The sequence below is a fragment of the Acomys minous genome (genome assembly GCF_964271855.1).
Source record: "Acomys minous genome assembly, chromosome: 8".
In the NCBI taxonomy this organism is placed as follows: domain Eukaryota; kingdom Metazoa; phylum Chordata; class Mammalia; order Rodentia; family Muridae; genus Acomys; species Acomys minous.
Genome location: NC_140489.1, coordinates 41,330,300 through 41,355,398, shown reverse-complemented (window position 1 = coordinate 41,355,398; position 25,099 = coordinate 41,330,300). Strand labels below are relative to the sequence as shown.

The 25,099-nt window shown below is 43.5% G+C and overlaps 1 protein-coding gene across 5 annotated transcripts in view; it reads left to right on the top strand.

Moving 5' to 3' along the window:
• Positions 1-25,099, top strand: part of SYNE2 (spectrin repeat containing nuclear envelope protein 2) — a 311,925-nt gene that overhangs the window by 94,520 nt on the left and 192,306 nt on the right. For all 5 annotated transcript variants that reach the window (XM_084791617.1, XM_084791618.1, XM_084791619.1 and 2 more), the window contains exons 13-28: positions 853-965; positions 1,772-1,934; positions 3,805-3,883; positions 4,130-4,317; positions 5,905-6,069; positions 7,731-7,853; positions 9,827-10,000; positions 13,852-14,010; positions 14,319-14,492; positions 16,622-16,756; positions 18,492-18,650; positions 20,844-21,055; positions 21,204-21,294; positions 21,958-22,076; positions 23,033-23,159; positions 24,582-24,739. In XM_084791617.1, coding sequence (XP_084647743.1) covers positions 853-965; positions 1,772-1,934; positions 3,805-3,883; positions 4,130-4,317; positions 5,905-6,069; positions 7,731-7,853; positions 9,827-10,000; positions 13,852-14,010; positions 14,319-14,492; positions 16,622-16,756; positions 18,492-18,650; positions 20,844-21,055; positions 21,204-21,294; positions 21,958-22,076; positions 23,033-23,159; positions 24,582-24,739 — 2,339 coding nt within the window. The remainder of the gene's footprint in view (positions 1-852; positions 966-1,771; positions 1,935-3,804; positions 3,884-4,129; positions 4,318-5,904; positions 6,070-7,730; positions 7,854-9,826; positions 10,001-13,851; positions 14,011-14,318; positions 14,493-16,621; positions 16,757-18,491; positions 18,651-20,843; positions 21,056-21,203; positions 21,295-21,957; positions 22,077-23,032; positions 23,160-24,581; positions 24,740-25,099) is intronic.

Below are 25,099 nucleotides of genomic sequence, written 5' to 3'. Positions count from 1 at the left end.
AAAGAAAACAAGCAAATACAACAGTGGCTGAGGGCGGTATGGCGAGCCTGCCCTGGGATCCTGAGATGACTTCCATGTGTGCCCTTGGTGGTGCCAGATGTAATCCCAGTATCCGGGAGGTAGGGGCAGGAGAACTGGAGTTCAGGGTCATCCTTGGCTGTATAGTAAATCTGAGGCCAGCTGGGCGACATGAGACCCCATGACAAACAACCTCCAAGAAAATGGAGGTGCTCTCATGTTCATGATGAAAATCAGGAAAGTTAGAGGCCAGCCAGTTCTAAAGCAGCTGCGACAACCAACCAAAACAAAAAGATGCCACGTGGAAGAAAATGAGGGTGATTAGGGCTCTCACTGCAAACATGTGCAAATATTTGGTTCGGGAGATGAGGGCAGTTGTGTCTCTAGAGGGATGGGGAGACTTGGGAAAACAAACGGTTTTGCTAATGGGTTTGCCAAAGCCACTGCATGCTTCTCCTTGGGAAACTGACCCACTTAAAAACATTTATGCTGAAATGTGAAATAATGGTTCATGAAGGTCTTAGGTTAGAAAGGAAGAGAAGAGAACCAGTCATGATGGCTCATGCCTATAGCACTCTGGAGGCTGAGGCAGGAGCATTACAACAAAATTGAGGCCAGGTGCATAGTGAGTTCCAGGCCAGCAGAGGCTGCAATATATGACCCTATCTCAGTCAATCAAATAATCAGTCAACCCATCCATCCATCCATCCATCCATCCAACCATCCATCCATCCATTGGGATTTATGCCTTTAAAAAAAACAGATATATAAGTTTTAAGCATAATGGGCATTCCTTTCATGGCAGCATTTAGAGATAAATCTGATTTCTTTCAGAGTCTGATGGGCAGCTTTGACTATCATTTGAATATTCTTTTGGCCTTCGAAAACCGCGATGAGAGCAGCCTGCCCGTTGTGCCACCTGATAAATTGGAGGAAATGAGAAGACGGTTCGTAACAGCGCTGTTTCACAACCGCCCTGCTCCTGTTTAGCAATAGCATTGCTCGCATACCACAGACATAGAGGCTTTCAGATAATGTCTGACATATCTGTTTCTACATCTCAAAAACCACACCCTCATGGTTTTGCAATAGGAATGTAAATGCTCCCATCCTGTGTCATTGGACAGTCGGCTCCTGGGATGGGGGCTTTGTCTTTCTGAGCTTGCTTGTTTTCCCATTTGTAAACATGGGATCATGACAGTTGCGCTGTCCATGTCTCCCAAGGACACTAGATCAAGGCAGCGGGTATAAAAGTGCATTTTTAGAGAGTAAAGATGGGGGGTGGAGAGAGGAATAATGAGTTATGAATCCTGGCTATGCAATCGTGAGGACCAGAGTTTGGATCCCAGCACCCGTGTTACAACTCTGGGGTCTCACAGATGCCTGTAACTGCAGCTCTGAGGCATGTAAGGCCTTTTTCTGGCCTCTGTGTACACACACACACACACACACACACACACACACACACACACCACACACACACACACAAACACACACACACACCACACACACACCACACACACACACACACACACACACACACACACACACACACACACACACACACACACACACACACACACACACACCACACACACACCCACGGGACATGGGCTGGGGTGAAGGGTGTGGTACACTCTTGATACATTTGAGTTCCAGGTGTTTGAATAGAAAAAGTTAAATCAGAATCTATTTTAAAATGCCAAACAGATTTCTGACCCTTGGTCAATTCTAAAACCCGCTTGTTTTCCAGAATCAACAGCATTCCGGGTAGGAAATTCATCCCACTTCTGGAGTTTCAAGGCTCTAAGTACTCGGTTCTTGCCCTGCTGGATGAAGCGAAGGCAAAGTTAGACGTTTGGAACGTCGCTTACGGGAGCAAGGAGTCCGTGGAAGTCCTGCTGGAAGACTGGCATGTGAGCTGCTGCAGCCTGGGCCTGGGCACCGGCTTCCCTTGTCGGGTTGTAGATTAGCTCTGGAATTCTTCCGGTCTAGGTGTGGGTTTTTGTTGCTAGAGCTCATTAGCTTCAGTTTTCCCGGAGAACATCAGCGGTGGTCAAATGACAGGAAGACAAAAGAGTGGGAAGGCGAGGGTTGCTGTGTTCAAGATGGAGTCAGGGCGGTTATTACTTCAGAGAAGCCTTTATGTCCCTCCCCCCCTCCCCCCCCCAGTTACAACTTTCTTCTTTCACTTACTTTTTTTTCATAATTTCCCCCTTTTTCAGTTTATGTTTTCATTCAACCGCTAGCTTTTCTTTGAGAACTTTGGTCTTAAGTCTCTCCAGTTTTATTTTTAGTTTTTAAAAAAAAAAAAAAAAAAAATATATATATATATATATATATATAAAAATATATATAAATATATATATATATATATTTACTTTGATTTGTTGGTGGCTGAGGGCCCATGCCACATATGCATATGGAGGTCAGATGACAACCTGTGGGAGTCAGTTCTTGTCTTCCTTCCATCATGTGGGTCCCAGGGATTGAACTCGGTTCTTCAGGCACAGTGGCAAGTGTCTTCATGCACCGTGGAGCCACCTGCTGACCTTTGCCCAGGTTTGAATAGGAAATGGCCTAGATGCTTCAGAGAAAAATGGTGTGTACATTGCAGAAGTTCAAACTGAAGCACAGCAAGAGCACATTCTTTCCTGATAGCTTTAAAAAAAAAAATTATTATGTATACAGAGCTCTGCCTGCATGTACACCCGCAGGCCAGAAGAGGGCAACAGATCACATTATAGATGGTTGTGAGCCACCATGTGGTTGCTGGGCCTTGAACTCAGGACTTCTGGAAGAGCAGTCAATGAGTGCTCTTGACTGCTGAGGCATCTCTCCAGCCCTTCCTGATAGCTTTTGACCTTCATTTTCTTTCTTTGCTTTTGGGAATGGGGGATATGGGGACTTGAGAAATCCAAAATTATAAGTTTCAGAGGAAAATAGAAAAGGATGACAAAGACATACTTGATTATGATTTATCACTTAAATGCAGTGTGCTTCCAAATGGGAGGCATCATTCCAAACTGGGCTAGGTTTTATCTATATATAAAATATGTAGATTAATGCTATATATAATGTTTTGCCTTTTCTGAAGTCTTAGTTTTCTTTCTTTCTTTCTTTCTTTTTTTTTTTTCCTGGGCTTTTGTCTGTTCATTTGTAGTTTTGAGACAGGTTCTTATGTAGCAAGGTTGGTCTCAAACTGATTACAGGAGCGTGCCACCATGTTCAGCCTTGGATTTACATTTTTCTGTGTCAGCAATCACAGCAGTTTGCTGGTACAAAATATGAATAGAATAAGCAGTGAGTTTAGAGTCAGCTCCGAGTTTAGCTCCGTGTTTTCCTGTAGCTGATTTTAGGTAGTGGGAGTTTCATAGTCATTTTTGTACAGGTGGGGATAGCTCCTGAAAAAGTAGCCTACTGTAGCCAATGAGGATTTACTAATGTGAATAAAACCTTCGAAACAAAAGCAGGTGATACAACTGCAAGCTGTTACTGAAGTAGGTGCCGTAGTAGAGTTTGGATGTGCCTTTCCCTAGCAAGAGAAAGCAGTGTGAATTCACGTGACCATCGTCCTGAGCCATTGTGCGCTCACATCTCCTAAGGCCTAGGCCCACCACAGTCTGTCCCTTTCTTTTCTGCTACTGCAATGACTTGGTATTAATGTACTTAAATTTTTTTTTTCCTGTCAATTCTGCCCTTTACTGACATCAATGCCAACATCTGGATTTCTTGGCACATTTTCAAAAGTAAAACCCATTAATCATTTTTTCCTCTCCTTCACAGGAATTTATTGAAGAGAAAAAGTTCCTAGCTCAACTTGATACTTCTTTTCAAAAATGTGAAGAAACGTATAAGAATTTGGGTAAAGTATCCTAGTTGCTTTTTAGCGGGATGGCCATCCTTTCAAGATGACATTTATTTTTCTTTAATGGTTTGGGAATTAACTTTTTTTTTTAATGCGTGTCTTCCTTGGAAATTTTTGTCGTTTGTTTGTTTTTAATATTGTTAGGAAACATGCACATTTGCCAGATAATGCAACTTGTTTTCCAAATATTATTTTCAAACGAAATCTGCTTTCTAAGACTAGTGTTTTGTTTTGCTGATGTAGCTGGAGAATGTGAGAATATTAAAGAGGAGTACATGACGTTGGAAAAGAGCGTTCACACACACAGACAACGCATACATAACACCAAGGCCACTCTGCAAAGAGTGCTGGCGTGCTGGGCAACTTACGAGGAAGACCTCCCTCTACTGAAGGCTTCTTTCGACATGACAAAGAAGGAACAAATTAAAGAGGTACTGGAAATCAATGGCACTGTTCGGTTTTATGTTTTATTTTGGGAGACTGGCTACATAGGCCAGGCTGGCTTTGAACTTGCGGATCCCCTGGCTCCTGAGCTCTGGGATTAATATCATGGCTAGCTAAATTTACTTTTTGTTTTGTTTTGTTTGTTTGTTTGTTTGGAGGTGCATTTTGACTCCATTGTGTCTATAAAGGAGTAAACATATTTTCTAGAAAATTCTTCAAGATCTTGGGGGAGAATTTTTTTTTCCCTAATGTAATAGTCAGAGAGTCTTCACATGGTATGTTTATGGGCACACACATTTACATATATAATACAGATTTTAGAAAACATATCACCTCCACTCTATCTATCTATCTATCTATCTATCTATCTATCTATCTATCTATGACACAGTCTCTTTTATACCAGGCTGGCCTTGAGTTCCCCGTGTAGTGGAAGATGGCTTTGAACGTCTGACCTCATGCCTCTACCTCTTGAGTTCAAGGATTATAGGTGGACAGTGCATTATAGGTTATAGGTGTGTGCAGTGCTTGGATGGAACCTAGGCTTTGTGCTGGCTAGGCAAGCTCTCTGCCAAGCAAGCAACACCCTGAACCCCCCTACTACACTCCTCTCTTTAGAAAGTACAGAAAGGACTCTGACATACATTAGTACGGGTTGGTGGTGTAAGTCAGTAGTATAGCACCCTCTGATATGTGGGATGCCTGGAATCTGTCCCTACCCCCTCTTTTTTGAGACATGTTCTTGGCTATATGCTCTAGGCGGGCTTTGGAGCCAGGATTCTCCTGTTTTCATGGAACTTCCTTAGCAATAGGACGAGAGGCATGCACTACCATGCCTGCCTAAACCACTGTTTTGAAGAATTACAATTTTCCGTTTAGTAAAACTTTTCACCCCTAAATCCTTCCTGGGTTTCTCCCAAAGAGGGTCCTAGATTCATTCACTCAATAGAGGCCAGTAACACTTTGGTAATGGTTTTACATAGTTTCTAGGCCAAGAATTAGTTAACACATCTCACTTTAAGTCATCTAGTTCAATAATCTAATAGCAGCATTGGCTCTAGGAGATGGATGCTGCCATGTCCACTCCAGAGTTAAGCTCTAAGGAGATCGCTGGTAGCCCCGTGGCATCGTGGCTGGCAGCCCCCGTGGCATCGTGGCAGCAGTTCTGGATTGTAGGTTCAAGATGGAAACTTTCCTGAGTTATGTGTAATTTATTATCAGCTATGTGGAAAGAATGTCGGTGTAATTCATCATTATTTTTATATGCTACCTAGAAAATAGTATTTGTTTCTGTCTTTTTTTCCCCCCCCTTTGTGAAAAGTGGATCTAGATAGCCTTTCCCACTGAACGTTGGTCTGGGGACCTCTGCTTGTTCATCAGGCACTTCTGACGAGCCCGGGGCCTGGATCAGGACAGTGCCGGGCAACTGCCAGGCAGGAGTCTGAGACAGTGAGCTGGGAAGTCGGTGTGTCTGCAAAGGCTTTCACACGCAGTCAGCTTCAGCAGAGACTTGCTGTGGGTGTTAGAAATACAAATATACTGTTGGCTGTTTCTGTTGCTCATGTGTTACGCAGGTTCCCTTTGAGACTCTCTCCCAGTGGGATGCAAAATACACGTCTCTGAACGAGGTGGGCAGCTTCCTACTTGACGTCAGCAATGGTGAAGTTGGATCTTCTGTCTCTAGAGAACTGAGAAGGCTGAATAAAAGATGGAGGAAGTTCCTCACAAAAACTCCGCTCGTACGTTCTTGTTTCCGGTAACAGCTTTCCGGGGATATAGCCCGCATAATTGATAATTCGATCATAAGTGGATAGCTCAGTAGCGATTAGCAGAGTCACAGCTTTGTGTGCATTAATACAGTCAGGAGTTTTTGGAGTATATGCTATCTGTGCATATCTCTTTGTGCACGTAGGAGTGTGTGTGTGTGTGTGTGTGTGTGTGTGTGTGCTGCCCACATTACTTTTGAGACAAGGTCTTTCACTGAGCCTGGGGCTTACCAGTTGGCTAGACTCTCTTGCAGCAATCCTCCGTGATCCCATCTGTAGCCTCAGTACTGGGACTACAAATGCGCACCACTCTACCTGGCTTTAATATGTTGTAGGCTGGGGTTCTGAACTCAGGTCCCCATGCTTGCTGGGCTGTCGCTTTGAGAACACTGTCATCCCTTCATGGAAATGGCCTGCACCGGTAGCTTCTGTCACAGTTCATCTCCAACCTCCCAACCTTAGATAACTACCAGTCTACTTCCTTTGTCTGTAGATTCGCTGTTTTGAGCATCTCATATGAATAGAATCGTATGTGCTGCCTCATGACTGGCTTAGCATCCTGGCACAATGCTTTTAAGGTTCATTCAGATGTACTCTGTAACTGCACTTCATTCCTTTTCATGGGAGAGTGGAAGCCTGTTGCATGAATGTGCCAGGTTTTATATGCTTATCCATCACATAATATACATTTTGGTTCTTTCTGCTGTGTGGGCTATTATAGCCACTATAATGATGGACATATACATAAAGATATTTTAATGTCTTTTGTGAACATACCATATTTTCCAGTGTATACGATGACCCCCGACTTTAATGTTAACTTTTCCAGTTAAAATATGGAGTTTGGGAATATACTCGCCGTTTAAGACTGCCCCTCTTCTTCTTCTTCTTTTTTCTTTTTTCTTTTTTTTGGTTTTTCGAGACAGAGTTTCTCTATGTAGCCTTGGCTGTCCTGGACTCGCTTTGTAGACCAGGCTGGCCTCGAACTCACAGCGATCCGCCTGCCTCTGCCTCCCGAGTGCTGGGATTAAAGGCGTGCACCACCACGCCCGGCCAAGACTGCCCCTCTTCTAAGGCATACCCTGTGCAGCAGATTCGGGCTGCAAACTCTATATTTTAACTGGAAAAGTTAACATTAAAGTTGGGGGTCACCTTATATGCCAGAAAATCTGGTATATATTGAAGAGAACTTTTAATGTTTGAGCATTTTCTAATATATGCCTGAGTTCCCTTATCAAAAATATAAGCATTGTATTATCTATCCAGCTCTTTAAGTGCCTACACATATTCTTAATTATTTTTACATTAAAATTTATCATAAAAAATTATAATAAAAATTTTAATCATTCTTTTACTTGTTCATAACAATTTCTTAGGTATTCTTAGTAGACAATTCTTGTTTGTGTTTGTGATGAATTCTCTGCATAGGTGAGAAAGGCCTTACACACCTGATTCTCCTGCCTCTACCTTCCAAGTGCTGGGATTACAAATGTGCCCCACCACACCTGGCCATAAATACATATTTCACAACACTAAAAGTATATTTAACTATAGTTTTACATTTGTTATATTTGATAAATGTTATCAAAGAGTTAGAAACAAGCACATGCAACTTACAAAGTCAATTTTTATAGGAACTGAAACTGCCGCTTATGAAAGTTCTGGATCAGCCCCCTGGGGACAGTTCTGGAACAATTCAGTCTCAGGAATCAGCTGTGCCAGCAGACCCTGGTGACAGTCATGGCGAGGACATAAAGGTAAGGTCGGTGTAGTTGGCACACTCACATAGGAATGATGTAGCTCCGTTACTTTTCTTTAAAAAGGGCCGGATGGAGCAGTGGGAGGCGTACGCACTGCTAGAAAATAGTCATGGCACTGTCGTTGATTACAGAAAAGATTTAGTGGTCCTACTCATGAAGGGACTTCATGCTTCTCAGCCCACTCTGTGCTTCTACGTCAATAAAAGCACACAGGACGTTTGAGTGGTGTCGATCAAGTTCATGTCTTCTCTGATGGACTTCTGACTAGTGTTTGAAAATGCCCTATCAGGTGTGTCCAACCTGCTGTCACCTACAAAGTTTATGCTCGAGAACTGGCCATCGAGTTACATAAACAAACAGCAAAAGGCAAGACAACCTAATGATGGAAATAAGTTTGGGAATTTTGGGGTAGGCCGTCTCATAGTTTTCTTCAGCCACACGGGACCTGTGGGCCACAGGTTGGACACATCGGGCAGCTCGCAGAGTTGGCTAGTCACCAAGTTCTTTTTGTGTTGCTTACTTTCTGTGGAAAGGGAAAAAGAATAACTAATACTCCTTGTTGCGATGGGCAACTTTGAGGATATTAGACTGTAAGTAAGACTATGAAAGGGGGGGAAAAACATCAAGTAAAATCATACATGTGTAGTGATAACTACCCGCAGTTTCAGATATGTGCTGTACCCCAGAGCCAGTCGTATCGCCTCACATACATGATTTAGCTAGCTGGCAGAAGGGATGCTAGTGTTCTCAGTAGTCAGCATGCTTAGTGGATGGAGAGATGGAGAGGTGGCTCCTGGGTTAAGAGTGCTTGCTGCTCCTGCGGAGGACCCAAGTTCGATTCCCAGCACCCATATGATGGTTCACAACTCTCTGTAACTCCAGTTTCAGGGATTCAACACTCTCTTCTGGCTTCTGTAGGTACCAAACACACACAAGGTGTACCAATATACATTCAGGAAAATAGAGGACACATAAAATAATTCTTTTTTTAATTAAGAGAGAGAGAGAGAAAAAAAAGAATGCCTAATGGTTAAGTAGCACAGTGATAGAGCACTTGCTTGTCTGGCATGCAGGAGGCTAGGGTTTTGTCTGTAGCACTGCACAGGGCAAAAAAAAAAAAAAGAAAAAAGAAAAAAAAAGAAAAAAGAAAAAAAAAGAAAAAAGAATGTAATTAAAGGAAGTCTGGAAAGATTGTAATTTATGTGATATATTTTAAAATATAAGTCTCTGTACCCTTAAAATATTGAGATGCATCTCTCTCTCTCTCTCTCTCTCTCCCTCTCCCTCTCCCTTCCCCCCCCCCCCCCCCTCTGTGTTGAGACAGGTTTTCTTTATGTAACCCTCGCTGGTCTTGAACTCAGTAAATAGGCCAGGCTGGTCTCAAACTCAGAGGGATTCTGAGTGCTGGGATTAAAGGCGTGTGCCACCATACCTAGCTTGGCTCTGAGTGCCTTTTTGATGATACTGTATAATTACTGTTAGTAATAGCTGACTTTAATTGAATATGAGTTTTAGACAGGCTCATTCAGATTAATTTTCTAAGTTTCAGTGTTACTTATAAAATGAGATGATCTTATCGAGCTGACAGAAATGATATCATTAAACTAACATGCGTGACTGCTCTTTTCATTTTCTAAAGTGATGCGAGCTTCCGTGTTATCACTGTGGAACTGGGTCTTACATTACAAACGAGCAGTTGTGTAGACCACAGAAGCTCTGACCCAAAGCCTAGATGTCTAGAGAGCTCCACTCTCTGGGCCTGGCCAAGGATGTTTGCTCTGTGATGGTCACACAGAGGCATTTCTAATTCGTTAGGAATAAATACCTAGTGTGTTCTTCTGTCTTGTCGTTTAAGCAAGTGCCATGTAACTTGGTGTTAGATTCATATCCGTTAGGATCGTGATATAATTTGTAAACAACGTTTTCATAATACAATGATATATTCTTAGTGATAGTTTTGAATGTTGTAGGCTGTGGAAAAGCAAGAAGTAGAAGATGAAGGATCAGCCGTACAACTGAAAGTGAGTGAAGAGGTCGAAAGACTCACCCAACAGGTGAAAATCTGGCAGTCGGAAACCAAAGCTGTCTTGGATCCACTTCGACACCGAGCTGATGCAGATGGCTCCTCGGCGGACACCTTGCAGGTATGACCGTGAACATGCTTAAGATGGCACATTCGTGACTGGAAACTTCTATGGGTTTGTGTTTTAAGATAAACTAACAATGTTAAAGTAAATAATAATGACCCTGTATTTATTTTCCTTATTGGGAATTTTTTGTTTGTTTGTTTGCTTTTTGTTTTTTGAGATAGGGTTTCTCTGTGTAGCTTTGGCTGTCCTGGGCACGCTTTGTAGACCAGGCTGGCCTCGAACTCACAGAGATCTGCCTGCCTCTGCCTCCCGAGTGCTGGAATTACAGGCATGCACCACTGCACCTGGCTTCTTAGTGGGAACTTTAAAATGGCATGGACGCCAATCACCGATTCCTCTTCAGTTAATATGCTTGGAATGCCTTATGAGTGTAAGGTTTTATCATTTTCCAACCCATAGCACGGGGATTGGAAAACTCTGGTGTATGAGAGGCCGGAAGGAGAGTGCAGTAAGCCTGTGGTTGCTCACCATAATGGGTACATGTGAATTATGTGACCTGTGCTGTGAACATTCTCCCATCAAAGCAGCCATGTCCCCGTCTCACTGTTCGAACTCCATTCTGAGTCAAGAAGTTGACTCAGATGAGACCCAATGGGGCGCAGGTGCATCTCACTATTCCTTAGGACAACTGAGGATATTCACTGAGTTCCAGCACAACCGTAAGGTCGGCCGAGCGTGTCCTAACTATGCCAGGATGAGAAGTTTGCGGAATAAAAGAACACTCATGTATTTTTCTGCATCTACATTGCTGGAAATGTTTTTCCTTCAGCATGTGAGGTTTTCATTGTTTGTGACAACTATACCTTTAATAGTTTGAAAAGCATTCTTACAAAATAACATTAAAAGAACTTACTTTACCTGCTCCACCTGCCCCTCCCAATTTCATTGTTTAAAATGTAGATCATCTGCAATTGTTTTAGTGAAAGAAATGAAATAGGTACTCAATAGCAAACAGGTTTTAAAAGCATAATTTTAAATCTTTTTAAAATTACACTTATTTATTTCATGTGTGCATGTGGCGCTGGGGGTGGGGTGGGGGGATGCCACATCGCACATGTGGAGGTCAGAGGGTAACACGCAGGAATTGATTCTCTCCTTAAACCCTGTGGGTCCCAGGGATTAAACTCAGATCATTAGGCCTGGTAGAAGTACCCTTATCCATGGAGCCATCTTGCTGGCCCTGGTGTATGATTTTTTTTTTCCATTTCAAATTATTTTACAACCACTAAAAAGAAATGCCAACAACGATCCTTCTTATAAACAGTAAGAATATAATCATGTAATGTCTTCAGTCATTGAAGAGTTAAGTAATCTCTATTGTATCAAGATAATAGGCCATGTATATCACTATATCGTGTGTGTGTGTGTGTGTGTGTGTGTGTGTGTGTGTGTGTGTGTGTATGTGTGTCCTCAAATGCCTGAACCCCTGACTACACCTCCTGGGTACGAGGAGTATAGGGGTATACCACCCTACCTGGCCTGAAGATGATTTTAAGAGTAGGAAAGCCTGCAGACAATGCGGATAATCTCTTTCTGTTTTAAAAACAGAGTTGAGCTTTCGTAGCTTATACTTTTATATCCACAGAAAAATATCTGTGAGAAGTGAAATGTAACTTACTTGTGTGTCTGGGACCCGCGTTGTGCTCCATTTCTGGCACAGGCACATACGTACTTTAAAAGTCAGTGCTCAGTGAGTGGCCAGGAGACAGCTGCATGGGTCGGCTGGAGAAAGGGGCTTTTTCTTTACACACTACACCTTTCTATTATATGAACTCATTTGTTACTTTTATATAGTAAAAAGAGAAACAAGCCAAACTTAGGAGTGAGTGTTCTAATGTCCTAACAATAAGATCCCCACTGTCCTGCCACATGGAAGCCCAGTCAGAGTGGCCTGTGCACACAGGTGCCCCACACTGACTTCCGATTTACCACACCCATCCTGCTTGTGAGGGGCAATTCACTTTTTTATGTTAACTTGAAAGCTAGAAAGTCACTATTTACAAATAAGATTGAATTATCTTTTATGTGCTTATTAGACATGTAATTCCCTGTATTATATGTTCTTTTGTTTCAGAGTTTTCTTTGGAATTTAACTTTTCTTTTTTTTCAAGAGTGTGTGTGTGTGCACAAATCCTATGCAGGCACCTGCTATTGAACTATATTCCCAGCCCTTTTTGTATTTTTTAGCATTAAGAAAGGTCCACACTAGTTTGTAGGTTGTGTAGACGAGCCTTGAAGTCGCTCTGTAAGCAGGCAGCCCTTGCCTTGGTGACCTCCTGCCTCAGTTTTTTGTTTGGCTGGGATTGCAGCCACCAGACTGGACTTTTTGGAATTTTCTTAATGAATTACATAAGCTCTTTGAACTGTGATCTGTTTTCATTCCTGTGGCAAATATTTCTACTAAATCATTGGCCCTTTAGTAGCTTGTTTTACAGAGAAAGCATATACATTTGTGTAGTCATGTCTTTCTCGGCTTGTATTTCTAAATACATCTAGGCAGCAGGTCAATTTTCTTGAAGAGTTTGTTCTTCATTGAGGCGTCATATTTTACAGATCACTTTCTAATCCATCTGGAATTTACTTTTGTATGTTTCAAAACATAGTTTAAAAAAGATTATTTTAGTAGTATTTCCTCTAGTAACATTTATTGAATTCCCTTCAAGTTTGACTAATAACAATTCTATTTTTATTTTATTTTTTTGGATTTTCAAGACAGGGTTTCTCTGTGTAGTCGTGGCTGTCCTAGACTCACTTTGTAGACCAGGCTGGCCTCAAACTCACAGTGATCCGCCTGCCTCTGCCTCCTGAGGGCCGGTATTAAAGGCGTGTGCCATCACGCCTGGCTTGAACAACAAATTTATTTTTATAAGTTGCTATCCTCCTGATTTCTTTTCTTTTTATTGACATTGTATTATTTCCTGTTTTTATCTTATTGGAATGTTTATAAAGAGTATTCTATAAGAGATCTTGTCAGAATCTGATTTGTGTTAATACAGTATTTCAAATGTTTCACTTAGATTTTTTAAGACTTAAAAAAAAGATTTATTTATTCTTTTGTTTGTTTGGTTTTTGAAACAGGATATACAGTTCTGGCTGTCCTAGAACTTACTATGTAAACCAGGCTGATCTCCACTCACAGAGATCCGCTTTCCTCTGTCTCCCAAATGCTGGAATTAAAGGTGTGCACCACTACACCTGTCAAGATTTGTGTGCCTCTGTGTGTGTGTGACTCTCTCTCTCTCTCTCTCTCTCTCTCTCTCTCTCTGTGTGTGTGTGTGTGTGTGTGTGTGTGTGACTCTGTGTGTGTGTGTATGTCTATGTGGGTTTGACCATGTGCGTGAGATGACAGAAGAGGGTATTGTCCTCTGAAGCTGGAGTTACAGGCAGTTATTCGCCATCTGATGTGGGTATTGGGAACCAAGCTCAGGACCTCTGCAAGAGCAGCCAGCGCTCTTTACCTCTGAACCATTTCTCCAACCTGTATTTTTTTACATTTTGAGGCAATATCGATTGTATTCCAGGTTGGCCTCAACTTGCTGTGAGCCAAGGGATGACCTTGAACTTTCTCTCCCTAGGCAGAGATTATATCTGTTGCCCCCACCCTACACCTGATTTTATGTGGTGCCATTTGTTGATGGGACTCAGCTTTGTGCATGGGCAGCAGGCACTATCCCAACTGAGCCACGTTCCTAACCCAAAAAATGTGTCTTTTAAAAAGAACAGTTTTTAGAATACAAGTGTGCATCCTTCCTAGATTAACAATGACCATTTTCCAGTTTCCTGATGCATGTTAGCATATGACTTCGAATCTGAATATTTACCGTGATCTCTGATTTGTTTTGTAGCATCTTATTGCCAAAGGCTCTATGTATGAAGAACTTCTGGCCAGAACCAAAGACAATTTACGGATGGATGTTCAAAGTGCTTCGAGCCTGGAGTCTTTCCAAAATGTCCTCAGAGCTGGCCTTCAGGCAAAGATTCAAGAAGCGGAAGAGGGAGTCCAGGTCTCTAGTCAATGCCTTATTTAATGAATTTACTGCTAAGAGCCGAGCGTTGATGGGGGGGCCGAGAGGAAGGTCTGTCCTGAAGCTTGGAAACATTTTGTGGAATGTTAACTTTACGTTATGTTTTATTTCTTTATAATTTAGAGCATATTGGAAAATACAAGTGTTTCCAATGATATATTCCTATGACATTGTAAAATATAAACTGAACTACTAGGAAAAAAAATTGGAAACTTAGAAAGTTAGTAAGAAGTCATCCTAGCTGTTACCTTGAGAAGTTTTTTGTTTTGTTTGTTTTCCCTCTGTAGATCACCATGGTGGAGTTGTCTGCAGTGTTGAAGAACCTAACCGATGAGTCACAGGGACGAGACGCGAGGTTAAAGGTGGAGGAAGCACAGAAGGAGCTGGAATCCTACGTCACCAGAGCCGAGCAGTTACTCGGGCAAAGAGAGCACCCTGGTGGACTTATTGCAAAGTACAAGGTGGGAAGTTTGTTCACCTGGGAGCAGCTGCCCCTGGTGCTTGGCGGTTAGGTGTTTCCCTGACAGGCTTATAGACAGAGTTACTGTACCTGGCAGAGTTTTCCCAGTATTAGAAGTTGTTCCCTTGATAGTATTACAAATCAGTATTCAAGTGAAGAGCAGTGCACACAGCACAGCTGATTCCAAGACTGAGAAGAACTTATATTTCTCTCCCTTTATTTTACTTGTGAAATGAGCTTAATTAGTTCAGTATAGCCCAGGCACAGAGGCACTTTGTTAGTTTCAAGTCTGTGCATGTAAAAGAATACTCTCATTAAACGCCTTTGAGATGGTTCTCATAGACATTTATTTATCTGTAACTTAAAGACTCAATAGTGTTGTTTCGTGTAGAGAAGAGTTTGAAGGATTTTGGTTGTTGTGGGGTTTTATTTATTTATTTATTTATTTATTTATTTATTTATTTAATTGGCTACTAGCCATGAGGGTATGTTTGTATGTATATATTATCTATTTCATGCATAGTGGTAAGTTTTACTGTGACATTTTCAGACATGTGAATATTTTTCTTGGCCTCTTCACACTGCCACTGGTCTTTCCTCTTCTCAACTGGTACTTCTTTACATGTGGTATGTATGTGTGTATGTGTGTGTGTGTGTATTGTGTATCATACGTTGTGTGTGTTCTGTGTGGTGTATGGTCTGTGTGTATTCTGTGTGGTGTGTGTGTTATGTGTAGTCTGTGTATGTGTTATGTGTGGTGTATGGTGTGTGTGGTGTGTGAGTGTGGTGTGGGTGTGGGTGGTGTGTGTGGTGTATATGCATGTGTGTGTGTGTACAGTGTGTCAGTGAGAGCCTGGACAACTTGCCAGTGGTGCACTCCTGGAGTCTCAGAACTCAGGAGGCTGAGGCAGAAAACTCAGGAGTTCTTAGTCATCTTTCGCTCTATAACAGTTGGAGGCCCGCCTTAGCTGCGTGAGATTCTACATCAGAAAAGCAGGAAGTCAGCTGGTCAGCTACTTCTACTTCAGAGGAGTCCATAGGTGGCCCTGTGAAAAAGAAAAGAAGTTGTCTAGAGAGATGGTTCTGTGGTCCAGGGCTCCTGTTTTTGTAGAGGACCTTGGTTTGGCTCCCAGGATCCACACTGGACAGCTTCTAACTGTTCTAGGGGGGAATCCAGTGCCCTCTTCTGGCTTCCGCAGGGTCCTGCATGCGCATGGTCACATACAGACAAGTACACAAACCTATGCATAAATTTAAAAAAATTAATGAAGAAAAGAGAAAACAAAAGTTGGGGTTCTAGGTTCCTCTCTCTGGCAGCCTTCTGTTGGAATTAGAGGCCAGGGATTCTCAGTTTTGGACTGGGACATTTAGCGAAGATACATTTTCATCATGGACGTGAGACCATGCCCTGCCGCGTCCTACCCTGACACCCTGTACTCTATACCAACATTAGCGTGGTTTTCAGTTAACCAGAAGCCCTGGGGAAGGACCCTGGGTTTTCTGCCTTGTGTTGTATCTACAGCTGGTGTTTAATAAATGCATGTTTTATGAATGGATGAGTCTCTGCCCTGTTTAATTGCCTTTTCCAGAATCCTTCCTTCTCTTGTGGATTTTCAGCCTTTCTCAAAAACCTACCAACCCATTTTTTTGTTCTCTCATTCACTGCTCACCCAAGCTAGGTTCCTGCTCTCAGAGAACGTGTCGGGGGAGGGGCAGTCCCAGGTCCAGCAAGTCTGTCCTCTGCTGTTTGCGGCAGCTCTCTCCCTTGCCTTGGGCAAGACTTTGAGTTGATGATGAGGTAACGGTTCCTCCTGGCTACATAACATTGCTCATGCACAGTATTAAATATTTGCCATGTAAATCCTACAGTCAATTTTTGCCTTACTGTATGCTAATTTATCATTTTGAACATCAAGTAGGTAAAGGCCTTTCAATAGAACGTATTGTGTCATCCTTTTGAGAGAACTCAAGCTACGGAAATAGGTCATCAGCCTCAGCTTATCACAAAATGGCGTCCCGGTCACCACCATTATCTCCCCTTCCGCTTCTCCCTGCTGAAGACATACCAAATTAGCTCAAAGGATCTGGAAGTATAATCAGATTTTCATGATTTTTTTTTTTTTATTCCAGGAAGCATTGGAAATTTTTAATACAAATTGTCTGGCCAAGTATCTGCAAGCTATTGAAGAACTGAGGTGCAGTGTCCCGGGTGATGCGAAGCTGTGCCTGGAAGGGCAGAGTCGAGATGCGTGTGCCAAGTGGGAGGTGAGAGCGGCGTGGGCCGTGGGCTTGGGGCTCTGGTGCTGGGCCCGTTTGCCATCAGGGCTGGTCCAGGGATCTTCTGTCTACTCTGTGACACAGTTGGATTCGGGGTGTTGACCCCAGGCTCTGCTTCAACTGGCGTCTGCCTCAGCCAGTGACAGTACATTATAGATCTGAGGGCAACTGAAGAAAGAAGAGGTGAGCCTGCCTTGTTTCCTTCTCTGCCTCTCCACAATGCCTCAGTGGCAGGCAGCTTGTCTTCTCCAGCGTGGGAAACTCCTGGCTCCCCCATTGTGGGCTCCATAAAAGCCTCAAGCCTAGGAGTGGGGCAACTTCCTCCTGTTGCTTTTTTCTAGATTGCTTTCCCCTTCTTAGTCTGACTGGTCTGAACTTTCATGCCTGGAACCATTTAATATGCCCAGACTAAAGGGTTGAGCATGTTCCTGGTTTCCTGGTTGCATCCTGACTGACATAGTACAGTAAAGCCTGTGTCCATGCCGATTTCCACAGTTGAGCAAGGAGAGGGTTTGGTGGAGGTAAAGCTGGGACCCTGGGCAGGTTCCTGAACCTTTAGGAATAACAAAAATGTAGTTGGCAGGATTGTTACAAAGAATTACATAAGTCATAGAGGATATGCTCCCTAAATGATAATTACAGTGTGAGTATATGTGTGTATGCAATCGGTATAGCAAGCCTTCCCTATCCTTGGGTTCTGTGTCCATGCATTCAGCCAACCGCGAGTTAAAAATATTTGAAAAAGGCTTGTGTGCAGCCTCCCACCCCCAATCCATGATTCACTAAACAACACAGCATAGCATCTGTTTGCATAGCATTGCATTGTATTAAGCATTATATATAATCTAGAGATGACTTGCAGTGCACTGGACAGTGTGTGTAGGTGACATGCGAATGCGGTGCCGCTTTCCATAAGGAACTTGAGTGTCCTCAGATTTTAGTGTCCCCACTGGGGAGAAGGGATATCTATGTAGTTGGATTAAACTCTATTATTAATGGTTTTCCTGAAAAAACTTATCTTTTTTTATTTTTTTATTTTTATTCTTTATTTTTTTATTTTTTTGTTTTGTTTTTGGATAGGGTCTCATCTGTAGCCTTGGCTGGCCCGGAATTCACTGTGTGGAACGGGCTGGCCTTGAACTCACAGAGATCCACCTGCCTCTGCCTCGCAAGTGCTGGGATTTAGGGTGTACTCCCACCATTTAAGCATTGTTTTGAATGGGCTTTTACTTGAGAGCAATTTTTATGTGAAAGAATCACTGCAGAGAGTTCAGAGAGTTCTAGTGTAGTCCCAGTGCGTGCGTCAATACGGAGGTGCTGTATTAACAACACATGCGCTTCCTCAGATTCATGCTCGCCCCTGTAGTGCCTTTTGTCTGCTCCAGGACTCCATCCAGGACACATACATATTTCACACATTTGTTATGTTTCCTTGAGCTCAGATGTCTTTTTAATGTATGACACACCCACACACACACCCACTAGACTGTAGCTTTTCTTTCATTTCCTCAACAGCATCTTTCACAGTGTAAAGCACACTTTTGGTCATTAGAAAGAAGAAAAAGATGGGATGTTTTAAAACATTCTTCCCAAAGACAAAGGGGTGGATGACCGGCTTGAGCAGGCTTTGCTCGCTTCCTTTTGTTCCTGTGGCCTTTTCGTAACTACAGAGAGCTCAGTGGATTGTCTTTGTGTGATCGGTGTACTCTCTTGTCGCCTGCAGGCTCTCCATCATGGAATTTCCCTGTATATCCAACAACTGAAAATAGACATTGAAGAAGGAAAGCTTAGAGACAACATTGCAAAACTCGAGAAGCAAATAAATAAAGAAAAGAAGCTTATCCGTAGAGGGAGGACCAGGGGCCTTACCACAGAGCACGAGGTAAAGCGCCCATGCCCACTGCCGTCTGCCTTCGTGTTGGCTGGGTAACCACTGTGTAAGCTCACAGACTGGATGTGCTGTGGCAGTCACTGTAGCCTGCTCATTCCCCTGGACTTGCCACTTACTCGGTGTGGGCTCTAGCCGGGCAGGTCCCCGGGATCAGTTGGATCTGTGGTCAGAAGTGAGAAACCTCAGCTGTGAGTTCTTGTCTCGTGTTTCGCTTGTGATGGCTGGGTACCACCCGCTCCTGAGACTGGTCCTAACTGTCTTAATGGTAGCTGTAGTTCGGGTGTCTTTATCAGGATGCGGGTGCGCTTTGGTGGAAATGAGCAAATCAAGTCATGTGGGAACTTGGGGGCCAATCTGTTGGTCTCATTTTGCTCTCCAGCTTGTTTGGTTGGGTTTGTGTGGTTGGGTTTCTGTGTAACTGTCAGCTTCTGTGGCTCTCACAGTGTTACTCTCCCTTGCACAGACGTATAGAGACTTATATATGATGTGTGTAACAGATATATATGTATGCATGTGTATACGTATACACACACATATAGGTCGAAAGGGGAGCTATACTGTTACTCTCCTACACACATTCTCCCATTCCTTTTCTTTTCCTAAACGTCTTAGTGTTTGGATGGGATAATCTACATTTCTCACTGCTTTCACGCACCCTTTGTATGCAATTTTATGCCCTTGAGACTATTCATATATTTATGGTCGTGCCCACGTCTTCCTCTCCAGCCGTCTTCCCCCTGAGCTCTACTGTCTCTTCCCGACAGGTGGGCATCACAAGGGTTCTTCAGGGCTGTTAGATTCCTGTGTCTGGGACAGAGCCAGTCACCTCACCTCTAAACGTCACTCCCTCCTCTCCTCCGCATCATGGTTAAGAAAGGCTTTGCTGTCTCCACTTCTCCCCACTCACCTGTGGCCGAGTTACTGAGAGACTTACTTCCTTAGCCCAGCAGCTTCTTCTCTTCTTCCATCGAGTTGCCACTTCCCTTACTTTGTTAGGAAGAAAACGGCTCCATCCTCTTTAACCACAACCATTTGCGTCTTCAGGGGGAGGATTGAAGTCCAAGGCATCATGCACATAAGACAGGCACTTTACCAACCCAGCGATATCCCCAGGCCCCAGAGCTGCCTTGCAAAGCACAGATCCCATTTTATTGGCTCCAACCTTGTCCCCTCTCCAAGGATAGCCCTAAGCTCTTTAGAAGGACCCAGGACATCCTCCTTTCAGTGTCTCCTAGGCTGACCTGTGCGCACAGAACATTTACTACGTGTCATCTTCCGTCACTGGTGGAGATGACCTCTCTGTGATGGTTGTGTTAATGTCAGCTTGACAGAAGCTGAGCTGCCTGGGAGATGTCTGTGGGGGTGCATCTTCATTGACTGGGGCATAGGGCTATTCTTCGGGCAGGGGGTCCTAGACTGTGTTGAATAGAGGAAGTGAGCTGAGTGCTAGCTTGCATTCATCCTTTTGTTTCCTGGTTGTGGGAGCGATGTGCCCAGCTGCCTCCAGCTCCTGCTTTTCCCGACTTTCCTGCTAATGGACTGTACTTGGAACTGTGAGATAAACTAAACCCTTCCTCCTTAAGTTGCTTTTGTCAGGATGTTTGGCTATATCCACAGGAAGAGAATCTAAGACAGTCTTCCCGTCACCCTTAGAGAATTCCTCGTCCCCTCCACATCCAGCTCGGATGACTCTCTCTGTGAAGCAGGCAGGTGGTGGTGTTCTCACAATATCATGATGTTATAAACCATTATTTGCATGTCAGTTACTCTTTTAGGGTCGATTTCCTCATTGCTTTTCCCTAGTTCCCGTGACCATACTCAACTCATAGCAGACGGTCCCTAAACCTATGACCATACTCAACTCATAGCAGACGGTCCCTAAATCCATGACCATACTCAACTCATAGCAGACGGTCCCTAAATCCATGACCATACTCAACTCATAGCAGACGGTCCCTAAACCCATGACCATATTCAACTCATAGCAGATGGTCCCTAAACCTGTGACCATACCCAACTCATAGCAGACAATCCCTAAACCCATGACCATACTCAACTCATAGCAGATAGTCCCTAAAAGAGCATGCTGTCAGAGTCACACACACACACACATAACTCCCTGTAGTTTCTGATCGTGCGTCGTCCTCAGCTGAAGCCCACATCATGCTTTCTCCCCTCCCTCAGGCTTGCTTCTCTCCAGAGAGTATTGCGTGCCAGCTAGAACACCACGTGGGTGTCTTGAGGGAGCTGTGTGAAGAGCTGACTTCACCAGAGGGTCAACAAGAATTGAAGAGGACACTCCGAGATTACGAGCAAAAGATAGAGAGACTTCTGAAGTGCGCTTCCGATGTTCACGTGACCCTGCGGTCCTCTCAGGGGGGTGCACCGAAGGAGAGGTTAGTGCTTTGTAAGGAAAGCCATGCTTCAGAGCAAAGCCAGGAGCAGCCGTTTCCGCAGTCACACGGCATTAAGTGTGACTGTGCCTTTTTAGGTTCCATATTCCCCACCACTCTGCTTTAATATGCATTCACGGTTCCTTCTTAGGGATGCGTTGACCACAGCTGAGAACGGAAGAAGGGACGCCCATGGCGAGCAACCGCTCGAGCCACCAGATAACCAGCTATCAACCGAAAAGGTGTTAAACTCGGTGATCTGCCCATTTCTCATGAGCGTTGGTTTAATTACCTGATTGCGTTCATCAATTAAGATTTCCCACTTTATAAAATACAAGGATGACCACTCCTCAGAGAGTTAGAATGATGCCAATAGAAGCTGCGTATGCTTAGCAATCTACTGGAGCCCCAGGGTGGCTCCAAGCAAATTCTCAAGACAAATCGTGGTGGGTGAAGCTGAGCTTGGTCTTCACACCCCGATGTTGAGATGACAGAACTCCTTTGCCTTCTCAGTAGAATGTGTTTTGTTTCCCCTGGTAACTAAATCTGCTCGATTGCTGAAGGTAGGGACGTTGGCATCTACAACACAGCACAGTGCAGAGTGCCAGGCAGCAGGCTCTGGAAAGGATTGAGGAATGCTTGTGCTCAGGGCTTTTGCACTTAACGAAGCCCATGAGGTCTGGTGCAGAGTTGGCCTCTGGAGCCTGGCTCAGAAGCCACAGTCGGCATAATAAACGTCCTCGGTGTGAGAAGGTTTTGCTCTGAGCAGAGACATCTCAAAGACTCACACTCTCTCCCGAGTCTGGATATAGAGAACTAACTCCCCAGAGCGTGGAGCATTTAGGTTTTACAGACACGTAAATGTGTTTAAGGTTTCATCTTGATTCTTTTGCGTATCTGCTTAGGCAATGGAACCCACTAAGAATTTTAACCAGACATCAGAAGTAAATCCTGGGCAAGAAGAAAGCATCGTGGAGAAGGAAGGAATAGACTGCCGTGCTTCTCTGAGTGACTTACAGGAGAGGTAACGTCTTTTTAAATAGTAAAGATCCACCAGAAGTCTTTCACCAATGACAGCATGTACACATATACACAAATGTGTATATCATACATACCATGTATGTGATATAGATCATACATGTAATATCTATACACTATGTGTGTGTGTGTAATGCACATTTATTTGTGGCATGCAATCGTGTGTGTGTGTGTGTGTGTGTGTGTGTGTGTGTGTGTCTGTCTGTCTGTCTGTCTGTCTGTCTGTCTGTCTGTGTTCTGTGTCTTCTTCCACTATGGGTTCTGGGAATTAATTTCGGGTCTTCATGCTTGGTGGCAGGTACATTTAACTACTAGGTCAACCTGAGTCCCCCCACCTTGCAAACATTTATTTGTTTATTGGCAATGTGGGTGTGTTGGTGGGTGCAGGTGTGTGGAAATAGAGAACAGCTCACAGGAGCCCTTTACCCATGGAGCCATTTTGCCTGCCTATACTATGTGTTGTTGTTGTTGTTGTTTTTTTTTTTTTGGTTTTTTGGTTTTTTGATTTTTTGAGACAGAGTTTCTCTGTGTAGCCTTGGCTGTCCTGGACTCACTTTGTAGACCAGGCTGGCATCTAACTTACAGCGATCCTCCTGCCTGGGATTAAAGGCATACACCACCACGCCCGGCCTACGTTACATGTTTTTAAGACTTGTATTATTCTTTAGTTGTAATTTTGGCATGTGGCTGTAATTTAAGCTGGAATTCCTTGGGTACTTCTGTATGCACAATTGATAGTAATTTAAGAATATTTCTATCTTATTTTAAAATTAAGTAATGTTTTAAGTGTATTTAATTTTTTTTTTTTTGCTTAGCAAACAAGAAGTGGGTTTCACTGTAACGTTTCATAATAATGCATATATACATATCTCATTATACTTTGCCCTGCTCTCATTACCTTTTCCCCCGTACAAAGTAATGTTGCATTTAATTTTCTCCCAGGTATGATATACAGAGGGAGAGTCTTGAACAGCACCTGCAAGACAGTCAATGCAAGGTTATGTCTGACTTTCCCAGTGACAGTGAAAGGAGCTGTGCTTGCCTGCAGGGCAAACTGACCGAATTGCAGGTACTTTCTGAAAGGATTACTATATTTTTCAGGCTATATGATGCACCTGACCATGCCAGGCATGGTGGCACACACCTGTAATCCCAGCACTTGGGAAGCAGAGGCAGGTGGATCTCTGTGAGTTTAAGGCCAACCTGGTCTACAAAGGGAGTCCAGGACAGCCAAGGCTACACAGGGAAACCCTGTCTCAAAAAGCAGGAGAAAAAAAAAACAAAAAAGATGGACCTGACCATAAGACACACCCAGTTTTTAGAGCAGTAAAACAAGAAAAACAGTAAAAACTGCAATAGGACCCTAAGGTGCGCCCTAATTCCCCGCCACACTTTTTGGGGGGGGGGAATGCGTCTTATGGTCCAAAAAATACCATATTCCTTGCTGTAGCAAATTACACCCCCGTGGATATAGCTGCCACACTTTTGTGGCAGTCATACGTTTAAGATGGCTCTTTGTTAGAGGGAAGTGCTCATACTACTGTTGCCCTAGATTTGCTTTCAAGTACAAAATCCAGGAAAGACCCAGCCAGCCCTCGTGGCACACGTCTGTAATCCCAGCACTCAGGGAGGCAGAGGCAGGCTGATCTCTGAATTTGAGGCCAGCCTGATGTACAAAGCAAGTCCAGGACAGCTAAAGCTACACAAAGAAATTCTTTCTCAGCAGCAGCAGCAGCAACAACAACAATAGAACAAAAAACAAACAACCTTCCCCCCAAAAAAGTTCCAGAGAAGACATTGGTCCAGGGTCTTCATTTATTGCCTGTGGCCTAATCTGTTATGAGGGCCATTACAGTTTATAGGGCTTTAGACGAACTTAACAAAAACAAACAGCCCAGTGAATATCTGAAGGTCGAATTAGTCTGTCCCTGTGTTACTCCAAAGTATTAAGCAGTAGTTCATTACTGGGCAAGATAGTCCGTGCCCGTATCCTCAGGTTCAGCCCAGGCACCACAGACAGATCCTATTCAATGAAAAAGGTTAACAAACTAATGACTAAATACCCATTTCAGTAGTTGGTTATCTTGATCAAGTGGCCATGGCATTTAAAATTGCCATAATCTATGCCATCTGTAGACTGAGTGCTGCTGAGAAGGAAGGGCCACGGCTGTGGAAGGAAGCACATCTTTATTTTAAATCATGAATCATATTCTTAGAGAGACTTCAGAGAATTTGTTGCATTTGGCTTTACATGGTAGATGCACAAATCCCAAACCTCTACAAATAGATCTCTAAATTATCCCGAGGATTATCTGAACATCGCCTCGCAATCTTCTCGTTGCGTGCTTTGAGTATGGTATTGAACCTTCATAGCGGGGCCATCAAGAAAGAAGGGGGAGGTGCACAGGGAGAGACAGATGGCTTCCGTTGAGGACCTGCTTCAGTTCCTAGCACCGGCGACTTGACCCGCTGACTCGTTCGTTTCACTTAGGCCTTACAAGCTGACACTGAGGCTCGCTGGGATGAGTTTGAAGTTACCTCACTGAATTTAGAAAGTCTGGTGAGCGACATGGAGAGGCCGGTGCTAGCCGAGGCGAGAGACTTCTTAAAGGGGAGAGAACAGGCGCTCCGCATGCTTCTTAAGACCAGGTACACCTCAGGTTTGCTAACCACGGACTTGACAGACACATTGCTGAGTGTGTAGGTTATCTTTTTTTTTTTTTTAATGTACCACAATTTTTTTCTTTTCTTTTTTTTTTTTATTAATTTATTCTTGTTACATCTCAATGGTTATCCTATCCCTTGTATCCTCCCATTCCTCCCTCCCTCCCATTTTCCCCTTACTCCCCTCCCCTATGACTGTGCCTGAGGGGGACTTCCTTATCTTAAGCAAGGCTGTCACTACGCTGTAATACTTTAAGTAGTTATCATGTATGAGAACATCACCCTGTTCACTTTGTGATATAAATCAAGTGAGGAAAAGGAAAAGATTTGCCTGGCTTCAACGTC